This window comes from Pongo abelii, chromosome 9 (assembly GCF_028885655.2).
Source record: "Pongo abelii isolate AG06213 chromosome 9, NHGRI_mPonAbe1-v2.0_pri, whole genome shotgun sequence".
In the NCBI taxonomy this organism is placed as follows: domain Eukaryota; kingdom Metazoa; phylum Chordata; class Mammalia; order Primates; family Hominidae; genus Pongo; species Pongo abelii.
Genome location: NC_071994.2, coordinates 71,614,043 through 71,641,980, shown reverse-complemented (window position 1 = coordinate 71,641,980; position 27,938 = coordinate 71,614,043). Strand labels below are relative to the sequence as shown.

The 27,938-nt window shown below is 41.3% G+C and overlaps 1 protein-coding gene across 10 annotated transcripts; it reads right to left on the bottom strand.

The window, feature by feature from the left end:
- TRIM5 (tripartite motif containing 5) lies at window positions 1–27,917 on the bottom strand. Of its 10 annotated transcripts, none has more exons than XM_054523530.2 (8): window positions 27,681–27,906; window positions 16,385–16,862; window positions 15,698–15,793; window positions 14,828–15,058; window positions 6,567–6,589; window positions 4,860–4,960; window positions 4,535–4,561; window positions 1–738 (listed from the first exon to the last, which is right to left on the bottom strand). In XM_054523530.2, exons 2-8 carry the CDS (start codon window positions 16,799–16,801, stop codon window positions 704–706), a joined length of 930 nt encoding a protein of 309 aa, XP_054379505.1. In that variant the 5' UTR covers window positions 16,802–16,862; window positions 27,681–27,906; the 3' UTR covers window positions 1–703.
- Window positions 27,918–27,938: the final 21 nt, after the last annotated feature.

Below are 27,938 nucleotides of genomic sequence, written 5' to 3'. Positions count from 1 at the left end.
GCATATTATGAGATTTAATTTATGTATCTTATTGATACTGAAGAGGATCAAGGAGCTCAGAACATAATTGTTACCTTGCAACAAGTATAGCATCAAGTAGGAGTACTGGTTGCAATGTCCAGAGAAAAAAACCAAAGAGATCTCTTTTCCAAAGAGCTCTCCTCTGCCCGACGCTTACTCCATCCCATCCCTCCAACACGTCCTATAAACGTTCTTTTACTTTTCTCTCCCTTTGAATCTTAGAATTGGCTCTTCATCAGGGCACCTTCTCTTTAGCCCCTACGAACTCTCATTCTGCTTCTTTGTATTATCTTTGTCCTCTCACTGGTTTCTGCTTGAGGCCTGCTCCCATTCTTTACTCAGTGTCCTGCAGAACAGTCTTCAAGCAATCCCTATTTTTTTACAACCTCTTTTCTCTGTGCTTCTCCCCAGATTGTACCAAAATTCTAGCCAGATATGCCTAATTAATGGCCCAGCATAGACCTGAGGTCTCAGAATATTAGACGACATAATTGTTACTCAGAGGTTCAGAAGTGATGGGGAGGGAACATCCTAGAACTGATACATAGGCAGAAAGAAAATCCACAGTTGATGTCCATTAGCCTTTTTGAGCACAGGTTGAGCACAGGTTGCCTTCTTCAGCCAGCCTTTTACTGAGAAGACGGAGTGTAGCGCAGAGCAATTCATAAGCTTCATATTCTTTTCAGCTGAGAGATTCATTACTAGGGCCAGGAGCATCTGTTTAAAAAAAATCCTTCAGTGTGCAGATCTTTTCTATTGTATATACAAATTCAGGTCTTTATTGTTGTGTAACTGGGTACTTCATCCTGAGCTGTGGGACTTGGCTTTCCAAGAAATGAAAAGGCATTAATGTCCCTGGAGAGTACTTGTCAATAATTCAAGCTAGTCCAGGCTGTTCCCAGTGAGTGAAAGCCTCAATCTTCATAGTATTGGGTGACAGGAAAGCAGAGGTAAAAGGGAAAATTTATAGCATCAACCTCCTCGGTTTCCCTGGATGGTGCTGAGGTAGAGGTGTGTGCACACACATACACAGTTACTGAAAATATTCCCCTTGGAATCCCTTCTCTGACTAAAGTTACCACAAAGACAGAGACCTTAAAATTTCTGTGACCAAGCAGGGTCAAGAGCAGAGACTATATGATGAGGCAGCCCATTAAAACAAAACAAAAAACTTCAGCTCAAAACTTGGGAAAGAGTTGGAAATAAAAATGCCAATAGACATAGGGATCCTTCATAAACATCTGCTGCAAAAATAATTCTCCTCACTGAACAAGGAGAACAAGTATTTTTTTGTCATTTATGAAAATTACCATGCCTTTGTTACCTTAATGAAAAGAGTGAGGCTAACCTGGGCTCACAATTCACTTATCGATACCATTGTTGAGAAATGCCACATGTACTTCTGACTTTATCTGCATCACTGTGCTAAATACATTTTTACTACTTGGCAAACAGGAAAAATTTACAATGAAATTAGAGTACTCAGAAATACTTAAAACAACTTAAGACTAGGCAGCTATGAAATTAAGAACAAAGATTTTTTTTCCCATTTATAAACACTTATTTTAAAACTTTCTACAAGAAAAATCTGTGATTTTTAATTTAGTTATTGTATTTCTTAAAACGAAGGGAGAAAGATAATTTTGAAAATAAACTATTACATATTGTTAAAAATTATTGCTGTCAGTCACAGTGAGAGGGAACCAAAAATTAATAGACACCATAATGAGGCCGGGCATGGTGGCTCACACCTATAATCCTAGCACTTTGGGAGGTAAAGTGGGCAGATCGCTTGAGCCCAGGGGTTCGGGACCAGCCTGGGCAACATAGTAAAACCCCGTCTCTACCAAAAATACAAAAAATAACCAGGGCATGGTGGTGCGTGCCTGTAGTCCCAGCTACTCAGGAGGCTGAGGTGGGAGGATGAACCCTGGAGGTGGAGGTTGCAGTGAGCCGAGATCGTGCCATTGCACTCCAGCTTGGGTGACAGAGACAAACCCTGTCTCAAAACAAACAAACAAAAAACCCAACACCATAATGGATTACCACTTACGTGCTAGAAATGAGTGAAGTTATTTAAAAAACTCTGTTTAACTTTTAAAAAACGACATCAGCTAATTTTATTACAATTATTTTTCACAATTAATAAACTGATTCCCACATAATTCAGTTTGTTTGATAAAGACTAATATGTAGCAACACTAGAATTACAATAAAATCCTAAATATATGTGTGTATTATATATAGAAGGCAGAATTGAAGTCATTTTGACAGTAGTATCTGAGATCTAAAAAATGAGAATTTAGTAAATCCAATCCTAGTTTCCCTGAAGGCACAACCTGTTCCATGAGACATTAACAGAGTTTATGTTTTTCAGTAATTGGTAGAACAAATACTTATTAGATTGAGACACTTAGATGGATGCTTTATACTTCAGGAATTTATTTTTTCACAATGATCCAAAGTATTAGACGAAGGTTTTTTGTTTTATTTTGCTTTTAATTGACAAATAATAAATGTACATATTTATGTGGTACAGTGTGATGTTTTGATACATGTATACATTGTGTAATAACCAAATCAGGGTAATTAGCATATCCATCACCTCAAATATGTGTCATTTCTTTGTGTTGAGAACTTTCAAAATCCCCTCTTCTAGCTACTTCAAAATATATGCAATAGGTTACTGTTAACTCTAGTCACCCTACTATGCAATAAAACATTAGCACTTATTTAATGTGAAGTTTTTAATACAAAAATTATTTTAAGAAAATAAGCACAGGCTGGGTGTGGTGGCTCATGCCTGTAATCCCAGCACTTTGGGAGGCCGAGGCGAGTGGATCACCTGAGGTCAGGAGTTCTAGATGAGCCTAACTAACATGGGGAAACCCCGTCTCTACTAAAAATACAAATTTAGCCGGGAGTGGTGGTGGGCGCCTGTAATCCCAGCTACTTGGGAGGCTGAGGCAGGAGAATTGCTTGAATCTGAGAGGTGGAGGTTGCAGTGAGCCGAGATCGTGCCATTGCACTCCAGCCTGGGGAACAAAAGCAAAACTCCATCTCAAAAAAAAAAAAAGGAAAGAAAAGAAAAGGAAATAAGCACAGCCATTTAAGTATGTTATTCACAGTTACACTGCTAGTATATGGAGAGACAGGAGTTGAACTCAGATCCTCTAGATACAAAACCTCTACACTTAAGAGTATACCATTTATGATATTTTCTCTTTAACTCACAAATAAGGGCATCGAGGGTAAACTGACACAGGGCTAAGGACTCATTCATTGGTGAGCAACTATCACACGATGATACAGAAAGGCTGTTGAAAAGCTTTTCTTCATCTTCTTAGTCAGTGTCAGAGGCAATTGGGTGATAAATATTTGGTGGAAGTAATACCTAAATAGTGGTCTCATTTTATGAGGTATAGGTCAGTTTTCCTTAGGAGTATGGAAAATGATGAAAAAAATTGCTATCAAATGTCAATAACATATGGGGGAGAATATGGCTCAAGGCAATTATTACATTTTACTGATGAGTGAAGGATGTTCAAATAGAAAGAAGGGAGACAGCAAGGAAAAGATGGTTAAAATGATGCAAATGAGTTCAGGTGTATGAGATGCACCTGGACAAGAGGTGCTGTACAGAAGGGGCTGAGTGTGTAAGAAGGTTCAAGAGCTTGGTGAGCACAGAGTCATGGGGACTCTACATTTTCTAGGATTTAAATATGGAAATACAGGCTGAGAAAAAGAACAGTGAGAAAACTTATAGATGAGAAATCCATGGTTTGTGATATTGAAGAATGAGACAGTGCAAGCCTCATAGTCTAGGAAAACTCCAACACGATCAGGACAAATAATCACAGAGAGGGGCACAATGAAAGGAGCAGAAGGATTATGGAAGGAACCATCCTGGAAAGCACTACATTTAACTCCTTCCTCTAACCCTATAACCCAGTAGCCATATTGAGGTTGATAATTTTCATTTTGTTCAATATTATACATTGCATCAGGTTGGAAGCCAGCACATACCCCCAGGATCCAAGCACTTTTCTTGGACACGTCTACCTCCCAGTAATGTTTCCCTGACGTGATACTTTGAGAGCCCAGGATGCCAGTACAATAATTGAAATTCACATATGTCTGATATGTTGTCCCTTGTGCCCCATATATTATCTGTGGTTCCGGACAGCTCACTTGTCTCATATCTTCAGAAATGACAGCATATGAAATGTCGTTTGGAGCCACTGTCACATCAACTGTAGAAAAATTAACAGGTCAGCTAAGGGATATAATGTAACTTTATTTGTGACATGAGAGAAATCTTGACAAAGACTTGAGAGAAAACTGGGAGGAACCTTGTTTAGAAGTTAAAAGGAGGGGCAAGTTATGTGTGTGTTGGAAGGAGAATCATAAATCCTAAAACATGAGCCTAATAGAGAACATAAAATTCTAAAAGATAAAGATAACAATAATGATAAGCCGCAGGGTGGCTTATGATAATGTGACTTCTCCTTACCCCAGTAGCGTCGGACATCTGTCAGCTCTGAAATGATAAAAATGCACAATATTGAATACAAACAAAGGAGTCAGCACTGAAATTCATTTTCTCTCCAGATTAGGGAAAGAGTAGGTATGCCCTATGGTAGGGCAGTAAATTGCTGAATGATGAGATGAAACAGCCACCTAGCCATTTCCCATTAAATATAATCCCATCAGCAGCAGACAATATCCATCCTCCCCTATCCCCTCTATCCATATTTGGAAACTGCACCCTCTTCCCTATTTAGCACCCTGACACCACTTGAATTGCATAACCCTGTTGTTGATCTAGCTTTCCTCACCTCTAAACACTTCTAGCATTCCTTTCAGATTAGGAGCTCGAAACACTCTCCTTTGATTTTTTGGAAAAGTTTCTGGCTTCTTCAAGGTCACGTTCTGCATCCTAAGAATTAAAAAAAAAAAAAAGAAATACTTCCAAACCTTTGACCTTGTGTCCCTGGAACACCCCTGACTTCCTATTATTTCACCCCATTGATGCACTTGAACTCTCTTCTTGGGGATCCTGAGAAGGGAGAGTGCAAACTCTTGACCCTGGAGGCAAACAAAATGTTCTCATGTTTGCCTTCCCACTTACTTTCTGTGAGAACATGGGAAGATCTTAACCTCTCAGAAGCACAGTTTCTTCCTTCTAAAATGAAATAATTAACCTCTCCCTGTCTACATTCTTAAACTCATAGGACACACACACACACAAAAAGGATTTTAAAACAAAACAAAACTTTGGTGCCTTACAAAAGAAACCCTAACATTTAATGGGTGGAAACATCATTGCTATGTATGTTGAGTTCCCAGGGAGATGGTTAGAAAGTGAGGTTGCAGAACCTGGCTCCTGGATGTTTGAGACATATCAAGAGAGGAATCCTGTTTGGAGAGGCCTAAGACCTTCAAAGCTATTCCCAGCAGGGAGGTACTCAGATAACATCTAAGGTTTCAGATTTCTGGGAAAAATTACAAACACTTGGCAAATGAGAATTTATGTGCATTAAACTATTACTGGCCTGAATTTCATGTGGTTAGAAAGAACTTGATACCACCACGTAGGTGTGCGAGGTGTGCGATTTTAAACACAAGAATAGCACCTTTTTATGCTCTTCTAAAGAACGCAACTGAGGTGGATCAATTCTTTGTACCATGACCACATAATATCTAGAATATTATTTTGAAATATTATTCCAGAAATAAACATCTGATTTTGGAAATCTAAATATAAATGAAGAGGAACTGGTCTTTTTCCAGGAGGAAAATATAAACATGTGGGAATTGTCCCAGTGGACAATTAGGGGTATATGAGAGAAAAAGAAGATATGGCCCATCCAAAATAAATCAAGTACCTATTAAATACAGAAACAGAACTAGATGTAGGTAATAAAATGGTGATGGCACAGGGGTCCGACACTGCAACACCTTATCCCTGAAACCACTACTGACCCACACTCTGAGTCTCCACCACCCAAATTTTCTACCATAGAATCTGGTCTATTCCTTTTTTTTTTTTTAATTTTATTTAATTTTATTGATTTTTCTAAGACAGAGTCTCACTTTGTCACCCAGACTGGAGTGCAGTGGCATGGTCTCAGCTCACTGCAACCTTTGCCTCCCGGATTCAAGCAATTCTCATGCCTCAGCCTCCCGAATAGCTGGGATTACAGGGGTGTGCCACCACGCCCCCCTTATTTTTGTATTTTTTTGATAGAGACAGGGTTTTGCCATGTTGGCCAGGCTGGTCTCAAACTCCTGATGTTCATGACTCAGTGTCCCAAAGTGCTGGGATTATAGGCTTGAGCCACCACACCTGGCCAAATCTGGTCTATTCTTAATAGTTATAGAACATTCGAATGCTGATTTATGACCAGAAATTTATGATAAAACAATATTGAAATTTTCCTGCCCTGGGAGATGTTTTATTCTAATTAAACCCAGGACAATTCCAATGGCTATAAATCTCTCCTCACTGCACAAAAGGACCATCTCTGTCCTCCCAGACATACCTTTTTATGATGCCATCCACACCCTAGGAAAAAGAGAGAAAACATCAATTAAGAAAGAAAGAGTCTCTCCTCACTTATAAAGCTTCATCACATTTCCCCCAGTTCCTAATGTGCTGAGAATAGAGATGGTGATAGTGTGAAAGACAAAAAAGCAAAGATAAGACTCAAGGCAATCATCCCAGAAGACTCATGTGAGATTTCCAAGTTCCCTTAAAAGTAGAAATAGCTTTCATCCTTGTGGAAGAGGTTTCCGGTTTCTGCAGATGGGACATGTTTAGAATGAAAAGAAGTGACTGACAATTTGTTTTTCTCCAAACGTATATGGCTCTCCATGAAATGATTTAAATAATTAGTGCTTCTTTGATTTATTAAACAGATGTACAGCCTAGGCAACATAGCATGACCCCATCTCTACAAAAAATTAAAAAAAAATTAGCCAAGCACGGTGGCATGAGCCTGTAGTTCCAACTACTTGGGAAGCTGAGGTGGGAGAATTTGAGCCCAGAAGTTTGACTGAGGCTGCATTGAGCTAGGATCACACTACTGCACTCCAGTCTGGGTTGCAGAGTAAGACCCCATTTCTAAACAAAAACAAAATCACAAAAATAAACAACAAAACATATATATAAACTTATTCTCCAGGCATTATGTCACGTTTTGAAGAATCAAAGATGAATGAATAATAGTGCTCAAGATGTTTACGTGACTTTTGCTAAGGGTATAAGCAAACAAGTGTACTAAACAAGTATAAGATATTTTTCTTTCTTTCTTTCTTTTTTTTTAAAAAGGAGTCTCACTTTGTTGCCCAGGCTGGAGTGCAGTGGCGTGATCTCAGGTCACTGCAACCTCCACCTCCCGGGTTCAAGCCATTCTCCTGCCTCAACCTCCCAAGTAGCTGGGATTACTGGCACCTACCACAATGCCCGGCTATTTTTTGTATTTTTAGTAGAAATGGGGTTTCACCATGTTGGTCAGGCTGGTCTTGAACTCCTGACCTCAAGTGATCCACCTGCCTTGGCCTCCCAAAGTGCTGAGATTACAGGCATAAGCCACGACACCCGGCCTATGTACTTCTTAAGGTTGCTCTCTTTTCATTTTAGACATTAACTGTAACTGACTTCATTCACTTCCTTAAGTTTGACACACATATATGCAACTGATTTCCAATTCTCTACTTTTACCCAAGTTTGTCACTTAAATGCAGTTTAATGTATTCAGTAGTGAAGGAGCAACAAGGACCAACAACTAAGAATTTTTATTACATAATACCAACCATACTGTCTTCTCTCTTATACTACATTGTCCATAATATTACTAATATCTACTCAGTCATTGTGCTAAAAACTACATTTACTCTGAACTCTAGTCTCTAACAGGACAGTTTGGTCTACATTCTTTTTTTTTTTTTTTTTTTTTGATACGGGGTTTCACTCTTGTTTCCCAGGCCGGAGTACAGTGGCGCAATCTCGGCTCACCGCAACCTCCACCTCCTGGGTTCAAGCGATTCTCCTGCCTCAGCCTCCCGAGTAGCTGGGATTACAGGTGTGTGCCACCACACCCGGCTAATTTTTGTATTTTTAGTAGAGACAGGGTTTCTCCATGTTGGTCGGGCTGGTCTCGAACTCCCAACCTCAGGTTGATCCTCCTGCCTCCACCTCCTAAAGTGCTGGGATTACAGGCGTGAGCCACCGCACCCGGCTAGTTTACATTCTTAATGGTTTTAGGTAATCTACTCCACTTTATCACCATAAATATTGTTTTGTTTTAGCAGATATGTACCAATGCAATGTCTTTGATCTCCTTTATGCCAGACACAATTTTTCCACATAGATTTTTTTTCAAGAACAAAGCCAATAGCTGGATCTACACATACAATCAAATAGTTTTGCTTTTTGTATTAGTAATTTTATGTTGTATGTAACATAAACCAAATAAAACTGGATTAAGTGGTGAAAAAGATTTTGGCAAGGGTAATTACAACTTCAGTCACAGCTGAATTTTGAAACTCAAACCTTGTCATCAAGATCTGGTCTATGGGCCCGGCACAGTGACTCCCGCCTGTGATCCCAGCACTTTGGGAGGCTAAGGCGAGCAGATCACTTGAGGTCAGGAGTTCAAGACCAGCCTGGCCAATCTGGTGAAATCCTGTCTCTTCAAAACATACGCATGCCTATAATCCCAGCTACTCGGGAGGCTGAGGCACAAGAATTGTTTGAACCCAGGAGGCGAGGTTGCAGTGAGCTGAGATCACGCCACTGCACTTCAGCCTGGGCGACAGAGTGAGACTTCATCTGAAAACAAAAAACAAAAATGTGATCAATGTCCTTCTCCAAATTCTACCTATTCCTCTACATTGAGTTTATTCTCTGTACATGAAGGAAATGTAACTCTCCTGATATAAACCCCAGTAGAAAGGAGAACTTCTAAGTTTTAACATAAAAAACTTTTAGGCTTGCATGGCATTTGTCTGTGTTGGATCAGATGCCCATCTGGTTTTTTTTTTTTTTTTGAGATGGAGTCTCGCTCTGTCACCCAGGCTGGAGTGCAGTGGCGCGATCTCGGCTCACTGCAAGCTCTGCCTCCTGGGTTCATGCCATTCTCCTGTTTCAGCCTCCCGAGTAGCTGGGACTACAGGCTCCCGCCGCCACCTCGCCCAGCTAATTTTTTTTTTTTTTGTATTTTTAGTAGAGATGGTGTTTCACCGTGTTAGCCAGGATGGTCTCGATCTCCTGACCTCGTGATCCGCCCGCCTCAGCCTCCCAAAGTGCTAGGATTACAGGCATGAGCCACCGTGCCCAGCCCAGATGCCCGTCTTAAAAGCACTACTGCACTGTGGCTGGAAACAACAGGAATTACATATATTAACTTAACTAGGAGTAAGTTATATGCAACCCTGGCCATGCTAAAGACACACACGTATGGAAAGGATAAGTGAAACAACATATCAGTGAGTAAATTGTAGCAGATTTTTAAACAGCCTTAACTTTGAATTAATTTGGGCAATCTCACTTACCCAAGCATAGATGCATCAGGAGACGACAGAAGCCTTACTGCCTTGAGGGTACTGAACATAACTTATATTCGAGATTAGAAGCAAACCAAAGATACACGGACACACAGGGCAAAGCTAGGATGCCACACTTAAAAATTATATTTTAGCTTTCTTTAAACACAGCAGAGACATTAGCAACCACAGGGAAGTAACTAAATGAAGATACAGAAACGCTTCTTGCTGGGTAGAGACTAGAGGATGGGAATTCTCAGAAACAACAAAGTAACAAAAATGTATGTTTTGGCCAGCTGCAGTGGCTCATTCCTGTAATCCCAGGACTGCGGGAGGCTGAGGCAAGTGGATTGAGACCAGCCTGGGCAACATGGTGAAATCCCATCTCTACAAAAAATACAAAAATTAGGTGAGCATGGTAGTGTGGAGCTGTAGTCCCAGCTACTCTGGGGGCTGAGGTGAGGGGATTGCTTGAGTTCAGGATGTCGAGGCTATAGTGAGTCAAGATCGCACCATTACATACTAGCATGGGCGACAGAGTGAGACTCTGTCTAAAATATATATATGTTATTTACAAAAGAAATGTGTACACATACAAAGAGACAAGATAGAATACCACAGCTCAGGGGGATTTAAAAAAAACAAAAAACAAAAAAAAACCCCAAAACAATAAATAGAAAATATCCTCAAGTGACCCCAGATGTTGGAGCTAGAAGATAAAGACTTCAAAGCAACTATTGTAAATAGGTTAAAAAACTAAGGAGAACTATGCTTAAAGAATTGAAGTATAAAAACAATGACTCAAAAATAGATATGCTCAAGAGATAGAAATGATAAGGAAATAAAAATTCTGAAAATTTTAAGTAAAATAACAATAATGAAATATTTGCTAAAAGTGCTCCACAGCACACAAAAAGATCATTGAACCTGAAAAGCTGCATCAATAAAAATTTTCTGATTTAAAGAACAGAGGGAAAAAAGACTTAAGAAATAAAAAGAGCCTCAAAGACATGTCAGATGTCACAATGTAGCAATGTACATGTAGTAGGTCTTCCAGAAGGAAAGAAGAGAGGAAAAGGTTTTTAAAACCTGTTTTAAGACCTATTACATGTATGTTGCTACATTTTCGAGTAAAAAAAAAAATTGGGGAAAAATTGTTTACATTCTATAAAAATTAATATTTCATCTATATTAATATATAAATCTATGTTCAATGAACCCCAAGTTAAATAACTAATATGAGACCCAAATATCATAGAAAAACTTCCAAAGGCTACAATCAAAGCAAAGAAAAAATTAAAGCAGCAAGAGAAAAGTTAATCATTATATAAGGAATGCTTTCAACACGATTAATAGCTGACTTCTCATCTGAAATAATAGATGAGAGAAAAGACTAGACTGACTCATTGAAAGCACTAAAAGAAACTGTCAACTCCAAACTCCATATAAAGCAAAAGTTTTCTTCAAAGATGAAGAAAAAAATATTCTCAGATGAAGACTGAGAGAATTTGTTGCTGGAAGATGGAGAAAAAATGTTTTTTCCTTTTTTTTCTTTCTTTTTTTGAGACAGAGTCTGAACTCTGTTGCCCAGGCTGGAGTGCAGTGATGCCATCTCGACTCACTGTAACCTCTGCCTCCCAGGTTCAAGCGAGTCTCCTGCCTCAGTTTCTCAAGTAGGTGGGATTACAGGCACGTGCCACCATGCCCAGCTAATTTTTGTATTTTTAGTAGAGATGGGGTTTCTGCATGTTGGCCAGCTGGTCTTGAACTCCTGACCTCAGGTGATCCACCTGCCTCAGCCTCCCAAATTGCTGAGATTACAGGTGTGAGCCCCTGCAAAATATTTCTTCCCATAAATATTTCTTCCCAAAAATATTTTTTAAATTTCTTCAGTTGAAATTAATTTCCTCCAAAGATTTACCCAAATTCATAATAAACCTAAACAAAATGGAAATACTATAAAATGTGAGTTAAGATAAAAGAATCTATAGTTTATTTCCCAAAGTATTTTCTTAGTAACTTCAAAAGACATTAAGTTTATTACAAAGTAATTCAATACTATATTAATAGATTATAACATATATGCATGTGAGATATATGACAAAATGATAAACAAAGATGAAGAAAATGAAGCAATATTGAAGGGAAGTTTCTGTATTTTGCTGGAATTAAGTTACTATTAATCAGAAGGTGGCTGTGATAGGACAAGATGCATATTGTAATCATTAGAGCAAGCACTAGGAAGAGTACTAATGTCATACAGCTGAAAAAGAGAAAAACTAAAAATCTACATTGGAAAATATTTAACACAAAAGAATCCAGTTAAGGATGCAGAAATAACAACATCAAAAAAGGAGAAATATAGAAAACAAATAGCAAAATGGTAAATTTAAGTAAAACTATATCAATAATTGCATTAAATGTTATAATGAAAACCCAAATGAAAAGTCAGAGACTGTCAGACAGACTGGGTAAAGAAGAAAATTCAGTTATCACTACCTATAGGAGAGCATATATTAGATTCAAAGCATAAATAAACCCAAAGTAGAAATAAAAGTATATATACTATGCAAGCAGTAACCATAAGACAACTCAAGTAGATACATTAATATTAGACCAAAGATACTTTAAGGCAAGAACGGCTATGTGAGAATAACAGGAATATTTCATAATGAAAGAAAGGTTCAATATGTCAAGAAGAAATAACAATATTAGTGTATCTTCACCTAACAACAGAGTTTCAGAATACTGAAAACAATATATAAAGAATTAAGAAAAGGAAAACAGACAACTCAATAACAACTGGTGAAGATTTCAATAATTTACTCTCAGTAATTAATAGAAAAGCTAGTATAAAAACCATAAAGGATATAGAAGACAACACTATCAGTTAGCTTGACCTAATGGACATCTTTAGATTATTTCACCAAATGAATGCAGAATACATATTCTTTTCAAATGCATATAAAACATTTTCCTGCTCATGTAATATTCCATACCATAAGTTTCAATATATTAACGAATGATAAAACAAGTTATCTGATTACCAAGGAAGGGGATTTGAAATCCACAGCAGAAGAAACATTTAAAAAATTCTTAAATGCTTTAAAATTAAACACTACTTTTCTGAATAACCCAAGAGTAAACCAAAAAATCACAAAGAAAATTAGAAAATACATTGAGCCAAATGAAAACTCAAAAATTAAAATGTATGAAATACAGTTAAAGCAATTCATTTATTAAACACTATATCAGAAAAAAAAAAGATTTCACAGTATCTAAGATTTCACCTTAGAAAAATTAGAAAAGGAACAACAAAAAACTCAATGAAAAAGATGAAATAATAAAGATCAGAGCAGAAACGATACAGAAAGTTTAAAAAAAGATAAAATCAATGTAGCAAAAAGCCTTTTTAACCTCCTAAAAGTTAACAAAATTGACCAAATATAACTAAAAGGACGAAAAAAGGGAGAGAAAACAAATCACCAAAATCAGGAATAAAAGAGGAGACATAAGTGTGTGTGCTGTAGATAGAAATGAAAGGAATTGCAGATGGATGTCAGCAAAATAGTATCATAGGAGTCTCTAGCAGTTGTCTCCCCCAAAAAACAATTTAAACAACCATCCAAGAACTAAAACACCTCACCAGAACTAAGAAATAGGGTGGGAGCTTACAGCATCTGGGTATAGCACAGAAAGAAGAAAAAGACTCATGGAAGAATGTAGGAAGGACAGTTTTACATTTTCCATTTCACCCCTCTTACAACTCTAGGCAGCATAGCATGTGAGAGATACCCTCCACAAGGAGAAAGAGGGGAAAATGAGCACCAAATGTTACCTCAGACCCTAACACTGGGCTCAACCTAGTAAAACCCAGCCTGGCAGGTCTGAAGGCACCGGACTCCAGACGGGTACCTATGGATAAGCCTCCAGGCCGTATCTCACAGCCTAGGCTCTAGATCTATGCAGTGGACTCAGTCTACGAGCCATCTAAATGCCAGGTTGCCCTCAGTGGTAGGACCATTCTCAGTTGTGTTGGAACAACTGGATAGCCATATGCAGAAGACTATCTCACACCATGGAGGACTTTAAGTAAAGTAAGTCAGGAACAGAAAGACAAATACTGTATAATATCACTTAGTATGTAGATGTAAAAAATAGTTGAGCTCATAAAAGTAGAGTGGAAGAGGGGTTTCCAGGAGCTGGGGTGTAGGGACAGTTGAGGCCGATATTGGTAAAAGGATACCAACTTCAGAATGAAAAGATGACTATCTTCAAGAGATCTATTGCACAATGTGGCAATTATAGTTAACAATGTATTGTATTCTTGAAAATTGGGATGAGAGCAGTTTTCTTTTTTTTTTTTTGAGATGGAGTCTCGCACTGTTGCCCAGGCTGGAGTGCAGTGGCACGATCTTGGCTTACTGCAAGCTCCGCCTCCCGGGTTCACACTATTCTCCTGCCTCAGCCTCCCGAGTAGCTGGGATTACAGGTGCCCGCCACCACACCCGGCTAATTTTTTGTATTTTTAGTAGAGACAGGATGTCACCATGTTAGCCAGGATGGTCTCAATCTCCTGACCTCGTGATCAGCCTGCCTGCACCTCCCAAAGTGGTGGGATTACAGGTGCCCGCCACCACACCCGGCTAATTTTTTGTATTTTTAGTAGAGACAGGATTTCACCATGTTAGCCAGGATGGTCTCAATCTCCTGACCTCGTTATCAGCCTGCCTGGGCCTCCCAAAGTGGTGGGATTACAGGTGTGAGCCACCACGCCCGGCCTTTACTAGTGAATTCTACTGAGCATATAAAGAAGAAATGATAGCAGTTATTTAATTCTTTTCAGAAAATTAAAAAAGAGGGAAAAGTCTCAATTAATTCCATGAAGGAAAAAAATAAAAAGCGTCTTGTATTTTGACGTGTATTTGTTTGCCAGTGGCTAAGCTGAGCAATGAAAAGCTGCACTGATAAGTCTCAACACTAGAATACAGAGAATAGGAACCTATCAAACATGACTAGAGCTAATTGATCATCTCTACTGTGTTCAAATTTTTCTACTGTTCTGGATAAATTAATAAAAATGGGATTATCTCTTGCTACTTCTACATTCAATTATTCCTATAACTTCAGCAATTGATTCAGAAAAATAGTCCTGCAGAGAACATTGTTAACATTAGAAAAAGCACAGCAACACAGAAAAGGAAATAGCCTTCACTTTTCTTTAATCTCAGTGCTCAGGCTTCTTTCCACTTTTTACCTGAAGCAGCTCCATCACTGACCCCTGCAGCCGATGCTCCACATCTGAGATGAGCTCTCTCACGGACTGGGTCTGCTGCACCATCTCAGTTTCAGACTTCGTAAGGCTTTTTAGAATGTCTTCCTCCTCCTTCTCCAGGTTTTGCAGCTCATTGCTCTCCTCCCAGTCCAGGATGTCTCTCAGTTGCTCAAAATCTGCCAAGACGCTGGTTTTGTCATACTGTATTTGAGTCTTCAGAGATAAGAGAAGAGAAAGGGGCACTCAGTCTACCAGGCAGAGGCTGTTAGCCAGAAAAAGAGCTGTTTCTTTTGGGGAGTTCTCACAAGGAGGGGACATAGTAGAAGGAGAGTAGGTCTTAGGAAAGCTGATTTTTCCTATTTCTTTTCCTTCATGACATTTTAAAACAATGACCTTGAATGGGTATATTGAGGTTCATCCTGCATCAACATGGGTTACCTGGATGTAGCTTACCTTTCACACAGCTATGCAGGACACTCATACCTGCCTGTATTACTTCTCAGCCCAAGCTCAAACTCCCTGCCAAAAGTTGAAAACTGAGGACCAAATCATGAGCCATTGCCAAATGTCTTCCCCAAGTAGAGTCACGGACTCAAAAAGTAGCACAAAAATAGAATGCAGGATTCACTAGCCATCCTCACCAGAGAGATCCTTCATGTAAATAGCTCTCTACTGTGTTCATTGTGACATATTCACTCCCCAGCCACCACACCCCATCAGGGAAAGGATGAAGAGGACTAATCAAATGACTTCTGGACTTATCAAGTGTCAGGGAATAAAGAGGAAGAAAGCTCCTTCCCATGGTCCTGCCCAGATTTCTAGCTAACTCCTTCGGGAACCACATCCTCTTGCCTTCCAGGAAGCTTTCTCTTCTCTGATGTCAGCTTCCAACTCTTCAGCTTCCTGCTGCTTCTGCCTCAGCATCTCCAGAGCTGCCTGGAGCTTCACCTGTGAGAAAGGAATCACAACATAGTCAAGCTATGAGGTTTCCCAGCACCTAGATAGAGTATAAACATGAAATAAATCAGGTTGATCTCAGAAGAAACAAATTTGCAGAAACTGTGAGAATGGCAATGAGAATCCATGACTTGGAAGAAAACTTACATTGGTGAATGTGCTCCCTACATCTCAGGTAATAGACCTCCCCATCTCCTCACCATGAATAGACTGATTCTTTTTGTCCTAGAAGAAAAAACTGATCCTGCAGCAAGGAAAGAACTTACATCTCAACCCACTCCAGTTACTCTCCTGCTGAAAGGGGTAATCAGAGCTTTTCTTGGACACCAAATCTCTACCCATCTAACCCAAGGTACAAAATATTTACTCCTGGCCAGGAATATATACTCTAGGATTATTCTCCTGTAATTGGGTAAAATGCAAAAAACCGTCCTTAAAGCCTCAGAAGTTAAGCATAGCATGAAAAAAATAATCCTAGGCCTCAGGTCTATCATGACAAGGCAATTAATGTCAAAGGCAAAGTGAAAATTTTCCATCTGGTCCCATTTTCTGCCCTCTCTTCCCTCCATCCCAGTCTCTTACTTGGTACTTCTGGGCAACCTCCTCCGTGAGGAATGTGTGGTGACCACGGTGCTCCTGAGACCGCTCACAAAGCCAGCAAATGACCTTCCCGTCCTCCTTACAGAAGAGTAGAAGTTTCTCTCCATGGCGTGCACAGTGATCAACCTTCTGCCCCTCTGGGCTCAATTTGACCTCCCTGAGCTTCTCCACTATGTTGGCTACATGCCGATTAGGCCGTATGTTCTTAGGCTGGTAACTGACCCGGCACACAGGGCAGCTTCTCTCTCCTTTGTCTAGCGTGGACTTCTTGTGGTTTGCAGTGAGGCATGCTTGGCAGAAGCTGTGGCCGCAGTCCAGACTCAGGGGTTGTGTCAGGAGTTCCAGGCAGATGGGGCAGGTCACCTCCTCCTTTACATTAACCAGGATTCCAGAAGCCATAGTAGCTACTCCACTGCTCCTGCCTGTCCTGGCTGCTGAGGTTCCTCTTGTTCACAGATCCCTGCATGATTGGGAAGGTTAAAATGGGACTAAGTAAGAAAGGTAGAAATAGAAAGGATATTGATTGTGCACAATTAGAAAATGGGCAAGATGAAAATAATTAAGGACAAAAAAAAGGGGAGAAATAAGAAAAGGTGTTTGGTTACCTGGTAATACGGGCTTTTCATAATCACCTTAAATACTTTACTCTCAGTTCACGTATTATGACAAATTCTGTTCTTATCTGTGCATTGGTTATCATTTTTCTTTACTTTCAATGAATAGAAAACAGACTGAGGTCTTTTCTACCAAAATCTTTGCGTGACCCATCATCTCTCCTGGCTTTTCTTTCCCATGTCCAAACACATCCTCAATATTAAAATCACCAAACAGCTTATGCCTCAGGGCTTTCACATTTGCTCTTCTCTCAGCATGAAATGTTTCTCTGATGTTAGTATGATTTTATTAAATTCTCTCCTTACATGTTATATTATCAAAAATAACTGCTCTGACTACCTTATGTGCAGTGTAACAACTCTCACCACTCACTGTACATTTGCAATGATTGCTCTTATTATCAGCAGAATGAATGACTGTTTCATCAAATGTATAAATAGACATAATAAGTGATTTACAAAAATTATTTATCTTCAATATGGTGACCTGAGATGACCTCGTATTCAGGGTCCTCTTTCACTGGCCTCTTTGCTACTCTTTTGGTTAATCAATGACAAATGGAGATAACAGCATATATCCAATTAATACTCAGAGCAATTGGGGTGTGGAAGTAGAGGAATCCACAACAGCTGGGAGGTTCTGAGGAGTCTCATCCTGAAAGTTTGCCAAGGACATTTATTGGAGCCTAAAGGTATAGACATGGTGTAGAGAGTGATGATAGAGAAATACTCAGTGGATCACACATGTCGGAGACTTGAAAACTAGAAACACAGAGGCAATAGATATCAGTCTTGAGAGAGAAGTCTCAAAATATTAGATGAGATGATTTTGTTCCCAGACCAAATGGAGGGTCAGCTGCTTCTTCTCGCGGCCCAATAACAAGATGCAGATTTACTGGGAAAGAAGGGAGTTTTTATTTCTGCGTACAGGGAGAAGGCCTGGAAAATATCTCCAGACCAACTCAAAATTACAAAGTTTTCCAGAGCTTATATACCTTCCAAGCTATATGTCTCCGTATAGGTGTGCATTCATCTAAAAACATAAGTGATTAACTTCTTCTAATCTATAACTAAGGTCTGAGTTTTAAAGACCTTCCTCTGGAGCCTCAGTAAATTTACTTAATCTAGATGGGTCCGGGTGCTTGTGTCTCCTGTTTAATCATTAAGGTTTGGGGAGTTCCTTCAGACCCCCAATAAACTTGTTTGTGGAGGCCTGGGAGTTCCTTCAGACCCTCATAAAACTTGTTTAATCCTAAACAGGTCCTAATCGATTCCTTCGTTATCTTGTCATGCTTCAAGGCCCAGGAAAGTCCTGGGCAAAATGCTCAGTGGGCTTCTGTTACATTCCAGCCTTTGTATAAGGGCACTGGCTCTATCAGCTTTTAATATTTTTTTTTCTTTTTTGAGACGGAGTCTCGCTCTGTTGCCCAGGCTGGAGTGCAATGGCGTAATCTCAGCTCACCGCAACCTCCACCTCCCAGGTTCAAGTGACTCCTCTGCCTCAGCCTCCCGAGCAGCTGGGACCACAGGCACGCACCACCACACCCAGCTAATTTTTGTATATTTGGTACAGATGGGATTTCACCATATTGGCCAGGCTGGTCTCGAACTCCTGACCTTGTGATCCACCTGCCTCGGCCTCCTAAAGTGCTGGGATTACAGGCGTGAGCCACCGCACCCGGCTTCAGCTTTTAATATTTAACTTAACCAGCCAGGTGTGGTGGCTCACGCTTGTAATCCTACCACTTTGGGAGGCCAAAGCAGGCGGATCACCTGAGGCAGGGAGTTCAAGACCAGCCTGGCCAACATGGCGAAATTCTGTCTCTACTAAAAATACAAAAATGAGCTGGGCTTGGTGACAGGTACCTGTAATCCCAGCTACTTGGGTGGCTGAGGCAGGAGAATTGCTTCAACCCGGGAGGTGGGGGTTGCAATGAGCTGAGATCACGCCATTACACTCCAGCCTGGGGAAGAGAGCAAGGCTCTGTCTTGGAAAAAAAAAAAAAAAAAAAAGAAAAAGTAACTTAACAGTCAGTTAGTGCTGAAACAGTTGTTATGGAGGCCTGTGTTAGTGAAACTTGGCCTGCCACAATTTGACAAATTATTGTTGAAGACTGATTATATGCTAGCAACTGGACTAAAATCAAGACAAAGATCAACATGGTGTTTAATCTACTATAAACTTGGCATTCACCTAAAAAATTATAGTCAACTAAATGATCAGCCATATATATACGAAATAGCAGATGTGATGAATACTACTAAAGAGGTAAGTGCTCTTGGGAAGTCAAATAATGAAGCAAACCAAGGGTTATCCAAGAATTACTAATTGAAAACATAAAGGTTTAACTGAAGCGTGATATGAGAAAACGCAGGATGAGAATAGGGCACATGTATCAGTAGAATAAATTACATCCATGAATAATTTGTTCATGGAAGATGCAACATCTAAGCGTTTTAAGTTGCCAGTTTCCTATTGTGCACAGACCTATTATGGTGCCTATTGTGCACAGACCTGTTAGACTTTTAGTATTACAGGGACCAGAAAATGTGACACATCCCAAATGACATAACATTGGGAATTCTTTCTTAAGAGCGAGGAAAAATTAGGCTGGGCACAGTGGTTCACACCTGTAATCCCACCACTCTGGGAGGCAGAGGCGGGTAGATCACCTGAGGTCGGGAGTTCAAGACCAGCCTGACCAACACAGAGAAACCCCACCTCTACTATAAATACAAAATTAGCCAGGCGTGGTGGCGCATGCCTCTAATCCCAGCTACTAGGGAGGCTGAGGCAGGAGAATCACTTGAACCTGGAAGGCGGAGGTTGCGGTGAGCCGAGATTGCATCATTGCACTCCAGCCTGGGCAATAAGAGCAAAACTCTGTCTCTAAAGAAAAAAAAGGAGCGAGGAAAAATTATTAGTGTCAACTGTCCGTTAAAGTTATCGATCTCAATCAGCAGAAGAAAGTGAGGACATAATTAACTTTGAGCATGGGTTGCGAAAGGTTAGACAGATCTAGTGTGCAAGTGGGAAGATCAGTTAGGATATAGGAGAGAGCTGTTGACAGTTTGCAGGACAAGGTGATGGAGGAAATGGAGAGCAAATGAGAGTGAGAGAGAAATCGAGACAAAAGGAACAGTATTGGGAACGAGACTACACATGTGGGACCAAGGGTTAATATCAGGCTTGAGCTCTTTTCTCCTGTAAAGATGATACTGGCTTATCCTTCTAGTATTCTTTTCTTCTAAGAAATTTATTGGGTTACAATAGAGTGAAATGTCAGCTGTCTTGCTAGCCTACATGAGGCTGTTATTAATAATAATATATTCTGTAATAGAAATATATAGTAAGAGTACAATAATATATTGATAGTAAATATATTCTGATATATAAAGCACATTTGGACTAGGAAGGCTGTATATAGATCTTAAATTCCAGTTGGTAGGAACAGACCTCATTTTCCACCACAAAACCAGATATGTCCCTTTTAAGTCCCTGAGAACTGTTCTCATGAGCTTTCACAAGATAATCAGTCCTTTGGGGTACTAGGCTTATCTAACCTACAGCAGTTTCACACACATCCAGCCAGTTTCATCTCTTAAAAAACTCAGATGATAGAGATAATACCTCCTGTACTACCCTAGGGACTCTCACTGAGAACTCATCTGAGGAAGCTGTGCCACATGGTTCTTCTGTCCTGTATACCCTGGCTGAACTACACGAACCTGGCTAGTTTAGGGCTGTTATGTCCCACAAGGGAAACGGCAAACCAGATTGGAAACTGCTGCTGGTGTTCAGTCAGGGAAGTATCACAGAGTGGTGGCTCAGAGATGTTGACTGATAGACCTGGGTTCAGTAACGACCCTGTGGCCTCAATCTAGGATCAAGGGCTGTCAGGAGTTCCAGGTAAATGGAGCTGTAAAGCTAAAAACAAAGTAAGAGAAGACCTTAATAGATACTGATGTGCTGCTGGCTGTCAAAGGTTCATGGTAAAACAAAGATCTTCACTATGAGACAGCTGATGAGTCTTTCCCTTGCTCTGAAAAAGGAAAAGAAATGTTATAAAGCTTATATGGAGATAAATTCAGACCTATAAAAACTGTACACTCCTCCCATCATCTGTGAAGGCCATAAAGAACAAGGCTGAATGAAGGTGGGATGGAGGCGCAATCCATCCAATGGTACAGATACTGAAAATGGGCCAAGGGCATATAGTGCTATGCTTCAGGGATGCTGGCCTGTATCAGGCTCTGATAAATAGCAAGATCAGAGGTTTAAATCATATGATAATATCTAGCCTTGTTTATGACTCAAGTTGTGATCCAAAGACGAGAGTGAGGACTCCATTTATTTTATATTCCATTAAAAATTGCACCAGCACTGAGATGCATCAAGAGCCTACGGGAGGGAGGAACGGAGACTCCCTTCTGCCATGTGGCTGTGAAAATTATGTTTAATGTGAGATTACAAGGAGCCAATGTCAAAGTAACTGCTGCCATAACAGACATAGAAAGAGGAATATGCAGAGGAACCAGAATTTCTACACATGCGGCTAACCCTACCACTACCTCAGCAGTGACCCGAGGGCCGCACAGCAGTCAGGGAGGTTGAGATGGGAACACGATTATCTGCCTGGTATCTCTCAGGTCAGCTACCTGCCATACATGTCAGGTGATTGCACCTTACACATGGACCTTCACCCGACATCTGAGATCATGAGAATGCAAACCCAACATGGCCTAGAGGTGACAGCTAAAGACAAGCAACAAAGACATTACAAGACAATAACAAGTTTTTGTAAAATCCAAGCAATATGCATTATAGACAGAATTTTCTTCTTCTGTGTCCAGGGTAAAACTTTCTCTAAGCATAATATAGCTGCAAATTACTGATGTTATATGGGAAGGCATCACCTTTCATACATAGGTGGGGAAAATGAAATTGTACTGAGACTCATTTGCTAAGCAATATCATCTAATACTGTTATAGGAGTTATTAAGAAATTATTTTAGGCAGATAGAGAGGAAAAGGGGTGCTTGGGAAGTTTTCGTTTGTTTTAAAGCAGCTCCAGAAACATTTCTTGTCTAGCAGAAAAGCCCCGGCTCTTAGAGCTGGGCCAGCAAGCTTTAATATGCAAATACTGGCCATTAGAAACCGGGTCCACCCAAACATTGTGATTCCCACCATCTTCTTCCTTGCCCCAACATGTGCCTGGCAATATGGCTGCCACCAGATATCCCCACATGTGTAAAACATTGTGGTGCCCTGCATTTGCATATTGAAAGGCTAGGGTGAGAGTGCCAGTTTTTTCACGAGCCACGTGAATGACATGCCTGGTCAAACCAATCCCCTGAGCCCTATGCAAATCAGACACCACCTCCTCCAGCCTCCTCCTATAAGCAGCCATTTTTCCACTGCACATGAGGTTTTTCTCTTTTTCAGATCCCCCCTTCCCCTGTCTCTGTATGGGGGAGCTGTTTTCTTCTTCCTTCCTTCCTTCTTGCCTATTAAACTTTTCGCTCCTTAAAACCACTCCACGTGTGTCTGTATAATTAATCCTATGGGTGCAAGACCAAAAACCTGGTTTTCTTAGTCAGAGCCGTATCCATAGTACTGTGTAGGAAACACAGAAACTCAGCATAGTCTATACACTCAGTAAACAATCAACACAGAATACTTCTGTGATCAAATTTGTGAGGGTTTTTCCCAAAATAGAAGGAAGCATTCTTTCAGCAACAAACACCAACAGGGTGTCTTCTAATTCCATTCTGACATTATACCTGGAGATAGCATCAGATTCCACAGGCTGAAGGCTTGGTCCCACAGACTGCCCCCCAACTTCTGATGCCAATTGCAAGCCTCAGGTTGTTTTACCTGTGCTTCTGACTAACTGGCTATAAATCAGGGTTCTCCTCTTTATATGTACTGGTTTATTATGATGGACATCACAAAGTATACAGATAGATGCATAGGCTGACGCATGAGAGAAGGGGCATGGAGCTTCCCTGCCCTCAGCAAGCACACTAGGCTCCAGAAACCTCCAAGTGTTCAGCTATTTGGAACCTCATTGAACCCTGTCCTTTTAGGTTTTCATGGAGGCATCATTACATTAGTATAATTGATTAAATCACTGGCTACCAGTACAACTTAACCTTCAGCCTCTCTCTTCTCCCCAGAGGTTGGTGGGTGGAGCTGAAAGTCCCAACCCTCATTTCCTGCCTTAGTCTTTCTAGCGAGGACCCCCATTCCTGAAGCTACCTAGGGGCCGCCAGCCATCAATTGAAGCTATCTAGGGGCTGCCAGCCATCAATTGATTAATTATCATACAAAAAGACACTTACCACTTTGCAGATTCAAGAATTTTAGGAGATGTATGCTAGGAAACAGTGATGAAGACCAAATGTATTTCACAATATCACAACCATTTAATGGTATACTCCCCATCATACCAGCAAAATAAAAAAATAGAAGCAGATTATCGAATTAATTCTAAAAATCTTGAAATATATGGTGTGAAAGGAAAATAACAACCTGGGGCCCCAAACTCACTATGTCAAAGGGAATACTAACTTGGGAACTGGGCCACACAAAACTGCCTTTCATAATATTTTGTTCCTAAATAGATAGCTGCAAAGTTAGAGGGCCACATACCTCCCAGGTGGCTTCCCTCACAATTTGCTCACAAGGAAATTTCTTATGGGCCCCAAGGTCTTTACTCTAAAACAGAGATCTGTTGAATTTCACCCTGACAATGTCAATTAGCAAGCTTATTTTCACTAGTATGGAACAAAGACAGAGGATAAATCATCCCTCAGCTCACCTGAGACAAATGCATGTTTGACTGTTTCTGCTACTCTGTTTATCTATTGTAAAAATGCAGATTCACTGAGTGGGAGACAGTGCATAATTGATTACTCCTCCAAGCCCTCCTTTAACATGTAAATTATGGATTCAGCCATCACTAGCTAAAGTCTCAAAAGAATGTAACCTTTTGCATCTTTTATGGACTCTCCTCAATTTTTTTCTTTTCTCTTTCCTCTTTAAATACTGAACTCCTCAAACCCTCTGGAAAAAGCATGAATCACAGATGTTCCTGTGATTTCGTGTTCCTTTTTCCTAGGCATGTCCTCAACCCTGACAAAATAAACATCCAAATTGATTGAGGCCCCCTTCCATTAGTTTATTTGGTTTACAATGCCATGAGAAAGATATTCTGTATGAGTTCAGAAGATGGGTGCCAAGCAGGCACCCATTTATCACCAGAAGCAGGGACAAGAAATATGAAGCACAGGTGAAATCTCCAAAAATCAACCTCGAGGCAGTAAGATTTGGCCAGATGAAGGAAAGCTGGGATGAGAAAAGAGTTTTGCCTGGAGTCTTCCATATAAGCTTGAACTAGCTTAAGTGCAGCTATACCTTCCATGGGAAGGACATTTGGGATTGAATACAGAGACTCCCCATGAGAGAGACTACCTCTCTCATGTGTATCAGGATCCTGTTATCACACCACTTCTGACATCTGATATCATTAACATCAACCAAGCTTCGATGAAAAGGGTCAAACTCTAAAATATTTTAAAGAGATTTATTCTGTGCCAAATATGAGTGACGATGCCCTATGACAGAGCCCCCAGGAGATCCTAAGAACATGTGTCCAAGGTGGTTGGGGCGTAGCTTGGTTTCATATATTTGAAGGAGACAAGAGACTTCAATCAAATACATTTAAGAAAGACTCTGGTTGACGATTGTCTTTATCTAAAGACCTGGGATCAAAAGAAAGGAAATGTCTAGGTTCAGATAAGCAACTGTGGAGACCAAAGTTCTTATTGTGCAGATGCAGCCTTCGGGTAGCAGGCTTCAGAGAGAATAGACTGAAATTTTTCTTACCAGACTTAGAGTCTATGTTGAAGTTCATGCTGGAGAATGAGTCATGTCTGACCCCCACTTCCTGTCATGGCCTGAATCAGTCTTTCAGGTTACATTTTAAGAGCAGCCTGGCTGAGGAGAAAGTCCATTCAGGTGGCTGGGGGCCACAGAATTTTATTTTTGGTTTACACAAGTACTCATTTTGTTTATTAAAAGTTAGAAAAGGTGCCGCCTCTGGGTATTCTTTCCACATGCTTCTCCTGCTCTTCGTATCGCACCTAAGCTCTGCTTTTGGGGGACAGATACGGCCCAAGGAGAGGGAGGAGCAAGGTTAATGATTTTTAAGAAAATCCAGTAGTTCCCTGAGTCTGGACTTGGTGCCCTAGTAGAGGCAAACAGATGCTGTGACCAGGGAAGCCCTGATGAAATAACTGGGAAAGTTATTTTTCTTAACGTTTTTCTTTATTCCCTTTATTTATAGACAAAGCTGCTTAAATAAGCCAGACTGCCCAGCATGGTCCAGATCTTGACCCCTGACCAGATCCAAGGGGGAAATTAGACCCCCAAACCAGCGTATAAACTGGAACTGACAATCCCTAATTGCCTTTAGATCATTAACATATCACTAGAGTGTTAAATTACCCCACCTCGAAACCAGACAAGAAAATCTCCACCATTTTGTGTGCCTGGGTTGTGTTGAGAGGTGACGGCGTGCTGGCAGCCCTTGTAGCCCTCACTCGCTCCAGGCGCCTCCTCTGCCTGGGCTCCCACTTTGGCGGCACTTGAGGAGCCCTTCAGCCCACCGCTGCACTGTGGGAACCCCTTTCTGGGCTGGCCAAGGCCGGAGCCGGCTTCCTCAGCTTGCAGGGAGGTGTGGAGGGAGAGGCGCGAGCGGGAACCGGGGCTGTGCGAGGCGCTTGCGGGCCAGCTGGAGTTCCGGGTGGGCATGGGCTTGGCAGGCCCCTCACTCGGAGTGGCCGGCCGGCGGGCCCCGCCGGCCCGGGCAGTGAGGGGCTTAGCACCTGGGCCAGCAGCTGCTGTGCTCAATTTCTCGCCGGGCCTTAGCTGCCTCCCCGCGGGGCAGGGCTCGGGACCTGCAGCCGGCCATGCCTGAGCCTCCCCTCTTCCGTGGGCTCCTGTGCCGCCTGAGCCTCCCGGACAAGCGCCGCCCACTGCTCCACGGTGCCCAGTCCCATTGACCACCCAAGGGCTGAGGAGTGCGGGCGCATGGCGCAGGACTGGCAGGCAGCTCCACCTGCTGCCACAGTGCAGGATCCACTGGGTGAAGCCAGGGGGGCTCCTGAGTCTGGTGGGGACTTGCAGAACCTTTATGTCTAGCTAAGGGATTGTAAATGCACCAATCAGCACAGTGTGTCTAGCTTAGGGTTTGTGAATGGGCAAATCGACACTCTGTATCTAGCTACTCTGCTGAGGACTTCGAGAACCTTTATGTCTAGCTAAGGGATTGTAAATACACCAATCGGCACTCTGTATCTAGCTCAAGATTTGTAAACACACCAATCAGCACCCTGTGTCTAGCTCAGGGTTTGTGAATGCACCAATTGACACTCTGTATCTAGCTACTCTGGTGGGGCCGTGGAGAATCTTTGTTGTCTACACTCTGTATCTAGCTAATCCAGTGGGGATGTGGAGAACTTTTGTGTCTAGCTCAGGGATTGTAAACGCACCAATCAGCGCCCTGTCAAAACAGACCACTCGGCTCTATAAAATGGACCAATCAGCAGGATGTGGGTGGGGCCAGATAAGAGAATAAAAGCAGGCTGCCGGCGCCAGCAGTGGCAACCTGCTACTGTCCCTTTCCACACTGTAGAAGCTTTGTTCTTTCTCTCTTTGCAATAAATCTTGCTACTGCTCACTCTTTGGGTCCACACTGCCTTTATGAGCTGTAACGCTCACCGCAAAGGTCTGAAGCTTCACTCCTGAGGGAGACCACGAACCCACCAGAAAGAAGAAACTCTGAACACATCTGAACATCAGAAGGAACAAACTCTGGACACGCCGCCTTTAAGAACTGTAATACTCACCGCAAGGGTCCGCATCTTCATTCTTTAAGTCAGTGAGACCAAGAGTCCACCAATTCCGGACACAGTATGAAGACATGTGTTTATAAACAGAGGTGGCACAACTGGAGTTCCACCCTGTAGGCTAACACTCCTTTCTCTCCCCATACACAGTTCTTTTAAAGCCAATGCTTTCCACTGTTTTGGGGGAGGGGGCTTTAGAGAAGGAGCTCTCATTCTCCATTCCTAGCAAGAAATAAAACCTGCTTGCCTTTTTTCCCATTATGTTTGTAACCAATATGAACTAGGGAAAGAACTTCATTTACCAGTAACAATGACAGGACTACAGAGCCGGACAGCTATCACACCATCAAGGCTGATGTCACAGAGACAGGCCAAGGTGATGAGAACTGACCTGTAGAGTTATGCAGAAACACTACATTAGTACACTAATAGGCATTAAATCATTAGGATTCCAAGGCCCCTGTCTTTGCCCTGTTGTTGGGAGAAGACACTGAAAGAGAGAATTCTGGCTCTCTACAGCAAAGTTCAATTAAAAATTATAGAATAGGGAGGGGATGGGGAGAGAGTCAGCATGGAAAAATAACCAGTCTTCCAGGAAACAAAGCCCTTCACTTTAAAGCTTTCCCTTCTTTCAAATCTGCCTGCCTGCCAGTCGGCTCTGTTCCCCTCAGTCAGCTCTGGCAGCAGGAAGTCTGTGAACTGTATCTTTTCCCCACCCCCGCACAGCTTTTCAGATAAGTTAAACTCACCAAGGTAAATTCAGTTTTGTCCCAAAGACTTCCTACTTCCGCTCTCCACAAAATCACTCAATACACCTTCAGACACCAGTGCAGAAGTGGTGAGTCTGGGTAGAAGAGTGAAGGCAGGCCAGGGAAGACATGGTTAGGATTCACTCACCAATCCACGGACCTGATCTGCACAAAGGAATTTTCCTAGCGGAACCACAGGAAATTCTTGCTCACACCCAGGGTAGGAAAGTGAAAGATAAACTATGGGCCAATGGCATT

Coding starts and splice junctions, on each gene's coding strand:
- TRIM5 (XM_024254356.3), bottom strand. CDS start 16,801: ATGGCTTCTGGAATCCTGGTTAATGTAAAGGAGGAGGTGACCTGCCCC. Junction 6,590..14,827: donor CAGTGATGGAGCTGCTTCAG/GTAAAAAGTGGA, acceptor TCTTTTTCCTAG/GGTGTGGATGGCATCATAAA. Junction 4,275..4,534: donor AGATGTCCGACGCTACTGGG/GTAAGGAGAAGT, acceptor ATTTTTCTACAG/TTGATGTGACAGTGGCTCCA.